This window comes from Trematomus bernacchii, unplaced genomic scaffold (genome assembly GCF_902827165.1).
Source record: "Trematomus bernacchii unplaced genomic scaffold, fTreBer1.1, whole genome shotgun sequence".
Lineage (NCBI taxonomy): Eukaryota > Metazoa > Chordata > Actinopteri > Perciformes > Nototheniidae > Trematomus > Trematomus bernacchii.
This window is the reverse complement of record NW_022987821.1, coordinates 2020185-2028120: the sequence shown is the minus strand read 5'-3', so window position 1 is coordinate 2028120 and position 7936 is coordinate 2020185. Positions and strand designations below refer to the sequence as shown.

General features: G+C 41.9%; 1 protein-coding gene across 2 annotated transcripts; it reads right to left on the bottom strand.

Annotated features, from left to right (window-relative positions):
- Window positions 1-159: 159 nt before the first annotated feature.
- Window positions 160-6754, bottom strand: LOC117499051 (cysteine/serine-rich nuclear protein 3-like). Of its 2 annotated transcripts, none has more exons than XM_034151300.1 (5): window positions 6539-6754; window positions 4734-4904; window positions 3932-4188; window positions 3514-3825; window positions 160-2744 (listed from the first exon to the last, which is right to left on the bottom strand). In XM_034151300.1, the coding sequence occupies exons 1-5, from the start codon at window positions 6585-6587 to the stop codon at window positions 1725-1727; spliced, it is 1809 nt and encodes a 602-aa protein (XP_034007191.1). In that variant the 5' UTR covers window positions 6588-6754; the 3' UTR covers window positions 160-1724. The 2 variants fall into 2 exon arrangements, with proteins under 2 accessions (XP_034007191.1, XP_034007192.1); XM_034151301.1 differs by having other exon boundaries at window positions 3529-3825.
- Between the last annotated feature and the right edge of the window lie 1182 nt (window positions 6755-7936).

The window sequence follows — 7936 nt, the reverse complement described above, 5'->3', positions numbered from 1 at the left end:
GATGTCAGTGATAAGCAAGATATAGTCAGTTGTTGTCAACATGTGCCATCTGCTGGTAGGAAAGTGGAATACTAGAAATGCACTGATAGTGGAGTTTTTTTTCAGGAATTAAACTTGACTTGAACTTAGATGTATTAACACCAAGACAACAAAGTGAACCACTTTTAAGAGTTTTTTTATTGACACTCATGGAAACTCACAGTTGCTTTAAAAAGAACATGAAATATATTTGGACTCCAGTTTGGCAGTGTTGAGAGACAACGTTACTACTCTTGACACAAGCCTTAAGTTACCTGAAAACTGGAAAAAAAAGTGCAGTTTTATCACATTGTTCACACAACTGTAAAATGATAAATTTAGCACAGACAAATTGTGTTTTTTAGGCAGAAAGACATTATTTTTGTTATTATATAGTGTGATAACTTTGGCAGACATGCTTATGGCAGCAGAGTTCTGATAATTACTTTTAAGCTAAATACTACCGTTAGCATGTAAACAAGCTCACAAATGCTATGATAACAAGCTGATATTACTGCTCGCTGTTGCACGTGAAACTAGCTACTTTGCACTTAAGTCAAAGTAAAGCCTGGCTTATAGGAATGTCATCAGTTTCGAAAGTATTTGGTCATAGAAAAAGTTATTGGAAACAATAATGTTGACTGCACACTAGATGAAAACGTACAACTACTTATTATTTGGGCCATGTAAGCACAATTCTGACCTAGCAGCAGAGCTAAGCCGATACAGCTAACGCGTTAGCAAACAGGTACGTTTGAAACATCCAGCAAATACGTAACCACTTTAGCATTTACAGTCATGTCAACCTAATGAATATAAATGCAATATCTTTCTCTCCTTTTAGCTCTGTTTAGCTCTCTACCAATTCTTGCAGAGGATATTATCTGACTCTTTAGCTGCTAAAAACTCCCTTATGTTCATCAGCTAAATGCTAGCTTTTGATGTTTAGAGCATTTTTAGGGAGAGAGAAAGTTGTGTGAACCAAAACAGTAAAGTTAAGGCCTAAAACCAAAACAATGAGCTGAAATATGCTAACATTTTCCATAACTAAGAGAAACTGCAGAGTCACGGATAATTGTTTAGCCTATGGGTTGGTCACTACAAATATCATTGTTAATCATAAACTTATTTAAAGCTGCTTTAATGTCCAAATTGATTTAAGAAACTTCTGAAGCAAAGACAAGCTGCTAACTAGGCTAACATGTGAGCCAAAAAAAGAAAGAGCTTCAGTACGAATTGAATCAGATTTATGTGTTAATATGAAGGCCAGTGTTTTGTCAGTGACACCGTTTATCATTTTACAGTTTGTGTTAAGCCTTGGAAACATAGGTAAACTGGACACATGCTATAAATACAGGCATAAAGAACAATTAGCAGCATCAATGAGACACCAGCACAATGCAAAAATATTGAAACAATACAAGCACCTCAAAATGTTGATTTGTCATAGATGCCGTTCACAACCAGGAAACATGCTGTAATGATCAAATACTTTATGAGGGCATACATTGTACTCCATATAGTTAAATACAGAAACGCTGTTTTATTGAGTTTTGTTCGTGAACTTTTTATAGTTTACCAGTCTTCAACAACAATCTGTATGACTCATTCGGAATCACTTATCAATAGAAACTGATGTTTGAAGGGCACCATTCTTGATAACATTTTCTTAAATGAATGGATCCCTCTCTAAAGCCTTTGAGTCATCAGGTACTCTCAGAGCATAATGTGTCTGTGATTTGCTTTTTCAGTCCTGGTCGCTCGATTATTTCCTCTTTATTCTGCTCCTCAGATCCAGACGGAGCCTCAGTCTGTGAGTCACGCAGCTCTGGATTGTTATGGAGGTCTGTGGAGGGGGGCTGTTCATCAGCTGCATTGGCGGGGGCAGCGATACTCTCACGGGTGTCCACATGTGCACAGGTTTGGAGCTTCATGGACTCGGTGGGGTCAGGGAAGTGGCTCTGCTGCTCTGTTTGGCAGTGGAGTTTGATTTCAGACTCTAATGCTGTTTCTACTGTGGGGAGTGTGGGGACATTTTCACTGAGAAAAGCAGGAGAGTCTGTTTGATAATGCTGCGAGCTGTGGAAGGGGCTCATGTTAGAGTAACTCATCACAGAGGGAAGGGGGACAGTGTAGGGCGGTGGACCTGTTCCATGCATTGAGCAATCCCAATCATCATCATCATCCTCTTCTTCATCATCTTCCTCATCATCCTCTTCATCTTCCTCGTCCTCTTCTTCGTCCTCCTCGGTGTCCATTGTGTCTAAGCTGTGTGTGCTGCAGTCCGACAGCCCGCTGCAAACACTGCTGCCATCCTCATCGTCCTCATAGGCCTCATCATCCTCTTCCTCCTCCTCCTCTTCCTCCTCTTCATCTATATGTGAATTGGTGTCGCCTGTGTTTTGGAGGTGCATGATGGGAATGTGCTGTGTGCCACTCATCAATGGAAACTGCAGGTTCGTCTGCTGCTGCTGCTGCTGCTGCTGATGTTGGACTAAGGAGGAGTCGCCATGGTAACCGTTGCCATTGGTTACAAGCTGCTGCTCCGGCTGCTGCTGCTGCTGCTGCTGCTGATGCTGCTGTTCCTCTCGACTCTTCTCCAGCTCCAGCTTCATGATGGTGTGCAGGAAGTGGGTGCGCACCCGGACCGGGTTGAACTCCAGGCGTCCCGTGTTGTTGCTGCAGCCGTCTTTGGTGCAGCCGCAGGGGAAGGACATGCGGTCCACCTGAGGAAAAACAAAAATAAATCCAGTGTTAAACAGTAGTGACAAAAAGGGAATTCAGGGATAGCTGGTCGTGTTTGGGGAGAGCTGCAGAATCCACTGTGGGTGTACAAGTTACTCACCTTAACGCAGTAGAGCTTCTTGTAAAAAATACCCTTCTTTATTCAATAATTTGGTTTAGAAATCCTCCAAAACTTTGAATATAACTCCAATAATTTATATGGGTAAAAGGCTATTTAAAACTAAATCTGAACGTTTGTTATTTTTCTTGAAATCTGCAGGGTTTCTCCAGATGTGTTGTAATTTAGAAGTGATGTGTAAAGAAGCTCTCAGGAGTCAGAGGGTGGGCACTATTTCTTGATTAAAAAAAAAAAAGTAAGAGAAGATAAGAAACACGCCGTTACCTACAAAGGTCATTTTGCAATACTCATGAACTGTTAGCCATTTTTTTTTATCACTGAATCATTTGGACAACCAATAAGGCAGTCTTCCTGAAGTTTGTGTTTCACTCAAAAAGTGGAAGCTAGCAAGCTAGGCTAAAAAGCTTTCATTTCATTTGTACAGTCATGGAGTTATTTAGGAAGAGCTATAGTCCCTAATTGGATAATGCAAAGTAAACAAATGTCTGTCTGTTGGAATCTGGTGGTTCTTTACCAGTAGAAACCAATTAGTACCAGTTTACCATTTTGACCAAATAGCCAAAGAAGTGTTGAGGAAGCTGTACTGCTTTGACAGACATGAACAACACTTTAGTATTATAGATGGGCCTCACCACAGTTCCATTTACCTGGCACTTAATGCCGGCCAGGCTGCAGGCACAGGTCTCTGGGTCACATATCCCCCGGCAGCGGCACCCACACTCCTCTCGCGACATGCGGAGGGAACGCAGCTCGTGCTTCTCCTCCACGTCGATGCGTCGGACCCCCGAGGAACGGAGCAGGGTGCGCCGCCTCCTGGTAGTCAGAGGCTGGAGGAAGAAGTAATCATCCACCTCCGTGTTGTCCACATCAAGGTCATCTTCGGAGATGTCATCCAGCGTCAGGGTATCCGCCTCCACGGATGACACAGTGCCATTCTTGGTCAGCTGGAGGACAAGAACGTTTAGTTAAGATTGGACCATAAACTACGCCTACACATATACAATATTTTAAGCAGGGAAAACGGTTAGGAAACTGATTCGTGCCACTGACTTTGAGTTTGATGGCATTGAGTTTTTCCTCTTTGAGATGATCCCTCAGCATGTTCCGGTGGCTCAGTTTCTGCTCCATGGCAAACTCCCTGAGGGTGAAATGCTTCACCCCGCTGTGGCGTGGTGACATCCCCAAGGTGCTGCCCCCCTGCGTGGGCACACTGGTGAACCCCTGCCGGCGGTTGAAGTAGTAGACCGTCACATTCTCAAAGTGCACGTTGCGACCACGCAGTCGCTTCGAAGGCTGCTGGAGAGTGGCTAGAATTGACACAGACAATTGGGAATTGGGTTACATTTCTGCTGTCACTGGATCTTTTGGTGTCAAACAGTTTGGGGAACATCACAAGGGTAGTGGGGCAGGAGGCGCTCTAATGACAACAGAAAAACTTCCAGTGGTAAAGTAGGAATAACACTAGGTTCTTGGTACAAACACAGTTGTTATTCGAATAAGATTGCGTCTATTAAAACTGTGTCCAAGGCAGAGAGAAGTGAAGTAAGAATAAAATGGAGCAGTCAAATGCAACGTGCAAATCATTGCTGAACATAATGACAGCCATTTCCGTCAAATAAATAGAGCAAAAGCCAGATTCAAATATATAAATATTAAGTTACAGCTGAAAAGATATGCCTTTTTGTCAGCTCTGTTGCTGTTGAATTTGGGTAATCACGTCATCGTCACTTTTTAAGTTGTTATAATCAGCTCTTTTACAACATTTGTTAGATGGCAAAAGATTGACTTTTAAGATTGACCCAATTTTGAAAAGTTTCTCCATCTCAATGTCCAGTGTTGTGTTGTGTCTTACAGTCCAGCAGCCCGGAGGGGACGGGGTGGTTGAGACTGTCACTGCTGTTGCCGCTGTCGCTGCAGGAGACCTCATCGTCAGACCTTTGCAGGGACAGATAGGGGGACGGGCCCTCCTCAAGCTTCCTCTTCAGGATCCCACTCATCATGTGGCTCCTCTCACTGGTTGCACCTGCACAAGGGACAAGGCCAAAGTTAGGGTAGGTGACTACTGATGGATATAAGCCAGAGTATTGATTATAATTTTAAAAGATATTATTCACAATTAAATAAATGCTAACTTTAATGGAATTCACTTTTTTCTGATTTACTCTTTAAACATATAATTGAATAAACTCTAACATGTGAAAAACAGTGGAATTGAATCTGCAAAAACACTATTTATTACATTACATGTTACTTGTTAGACGCTTTTATCCAAAGCTCATACTCAATACTGTGGGCAATCCCCACAGGAGCAATTTGGGGTGAAGTGTCTCAGGGACACAACGACATGCTGACTGCAGTGGGGTTTGAACCTGTGCTCCCCTGATTCGAACACCTACACACAACCCACTGCGCTACACGCCTCCGTGTCCATTGCCATTTTAATCACGAGATTTAACCTTTGAATCCTACAGCCTGTGTCCTTCAGAACCCCCAGTAAAATAATGTTGATAAGCAGTGCCTTCTGGAAAGCTGAAACTGTACAAATGAATGGGAACAAAAGTGAATTGAATGAGACTTACTTCGAACCATTTTCCACATACTTACCCTTTTCCACATGTATTTACCTTAAGCTCATTATATTTAATATACCGCTTAATTATGCAGAATGTATTACTGATCTTCGTATTGAACTTGAAAAACATTGGAATGGAAGAGATATAATTACCGGTAAAGTATTCGTTTTTCTTCTTTTGGAAAACTGTCAAACATATTACATTTTTAAAAGTAGAGCCCAGTAAAAAGCTCATGAATTGTTTTAGGAAATGTGTCATCATTTTAATTTATTCAAAACTGGCCCGTGTTGTTATGTGACTTGGCCAATTTGTGTGTATTGCCTTTTATATCAAATTAAGACTTTGATTAACCGTAGTTCTGTTTTGATTGCTTTTGTGGAGAATTGAGTGCGTACACTCTTCTGATTGGAGTTAATTTGCACACACATAAAATGCACTTTGATGTAGTGTGTCTTAAGTCCTCTGCACTTTTTTGACACTTAAATTTCATATTTGGAAAAAGTGTTGAGCATAGACCGATTGGAGGATTACATCATATGCAGCAGAGCCGAATGCTGGGCCAAGCTTTAACAGGCTTTGTCTCCTTCCTCTTACTACCCACTGCAAAACAAATATTCCTGTGCGACTTACTTATTATTCCATTCCTTTTTCTAATTTCTTTTTAATATGAATTCCCTTCTCTTCTCCAAACTACCTGGTATTAAGTCCTATACACAAGCTCACTGCTTTTCAGGGCAAAAAGCTGTAAAACCAAAAACATCTGTAGTAGAAGGGGACCCTGAACACATCATTCTATGTAACATAATTCTGTGTCACAGATGGTGATGCAGTTTTGAATACAGGATAGTTTCATGTGCTGCCTCTTTAACCTAAACGTCCCTGGTGGAGATATGTTAACACACACACACGTACTACACACACATGTGTCTGCCTGCATGCGCAGCCTCCCACTCCCCATGCATCTCCACATCCCAAACACCTTACAGGGGGATTCTTATTGACAAATGTATCAGCATCATCCTGTGACGTGATTCAATCCCCTGTGTTGCATGCAGAGAGGCTCTCTTCTTTCCCCGTCACTGACCTGTTTCCTCGGCTTGCCTTTGGTTTCCAGGAAGTCCTCCACTCTGCATCCCAGTGTTCACCAGCAGCAGCCAAACATCCCCATGTGTCGTGATGATGCAGAGAGTGCTGCCATGATGCCTCTCTCCCTCCCTCTTGCCAGCAGCCTCTGGCACTATTGTGCAACAGCGAACACCTCTGCCTCTGTCACTATCTTAAGCGTTCTCCCACTGCACCCTCATCCTATGTCTCTCCCTGTCTGATTCTCTCCTGCTCTGCACCCCCTTCCCTATTCTCCCTCCCTCTCTCTCTCTCCTCACAAAGACTTGTTAGCTCGATGCTGCTGCCGGCTGGAGCGCTGGAGCTTGACTGAGGTGAAGCAAGCCCTTTGAGATCACAGAGAGAAAGGGGGGTGGTTGATGGGGATGGGGGTGGAAAGTGTAGGTTCTGCAAGCTGAAATTTCCAGTCTCCAGGAAAATAATTGGGGCAAATGTACAAGCAGTATTTCCTCCGATTACAACAAAAAATAATAAGTGGAAACTGAATCTCTCCACCTGACGTCAGGGGATATCAGTTTTTTTCCACTCCATACAGTTTTATTTTCACATGTATTGCTTTGCAGGGTATTTGTAATGCAAATGTTTTGCTCTGCTATATATGTTCTTTGAATTACTATAAAGCTAATTCCAAATTTGAATTGAAAGACGAAACAAATAGATCAGAAAAACAGGCGTGTCTGGGAAATTCATAAAAACGACATTATACACTTTGACTATCTTTGTGAAATTCAAAGAGAAAGGGCAGAACTAACCAAAACCTATGGAAATCAATAAAGTGAAAGTACATTTAAATTGACTGCACATGGAAATATTTCAAATCAAATTAAAAATGTAATTCCCGTTAATAATTCTTTTGGAAAAGTCATAAAGAAAAACAGTCTTAACTAACCAGCTGTCAATGGACACTTACATGTAGCAAGAATTCATAACCATCGTGTTGCTTTCGTTACAGCAGGATTGGCCGCTGTGACTCAACGGTGTTCAGACTGGAACAACTTGAATGCAGGCTGAAAGTCAACCATGCTGTTCTGCCAGGAAATGCAGCGACTGAAACCATCCAGCATAAATACTTATTTGTTTGCTAAAAGTAGAGCATAAGTCTGCTAGCTAGTGTACAAAAGGACAAAATGCCATAGGCTAATGCTAATAACGTTGGCATGTTGAGTAGCAAACAATTGTTTTTACTTTGAATCCTGTGAATTTCAATTAATTCAATTTAACTGCACTTTATATACAAATGGAAAGCAGAATCTATATTTAGGACACGAGCTGTACAGGCAGTAGAGTCACAACATGTTTCAAACTGTCACTATCAACACCACGCAGTTACCATTACCAGTGGCTCTATGCTACCGTGTGA

Bases quoted from the DNA above. Each gene is read 5' to 3' on its own strand.
- LOC117499051 (XM_034151300.1), bottom strand. From the start codon at position 6,587: ATGCAGAGTGGAGGACTTCCTGGAAACCAAAGGCAAGCCGAGGAAACA. The intron at 4,905-6,538 runs GTCAGTGACGGG...TCCCTTGTGCAG, and splicing joins AAGGCAAGCCGAGGAAACAG to GTGCAACCAGTGAGAGGAGC. The intron at 2,745-3,513 runs GTGAGGCCCATC...GTTTTTCCTCAG, and splicing joins GCCAGGTAAATGGAACTGTG to GTGGACCGCATGTCCTTCCC.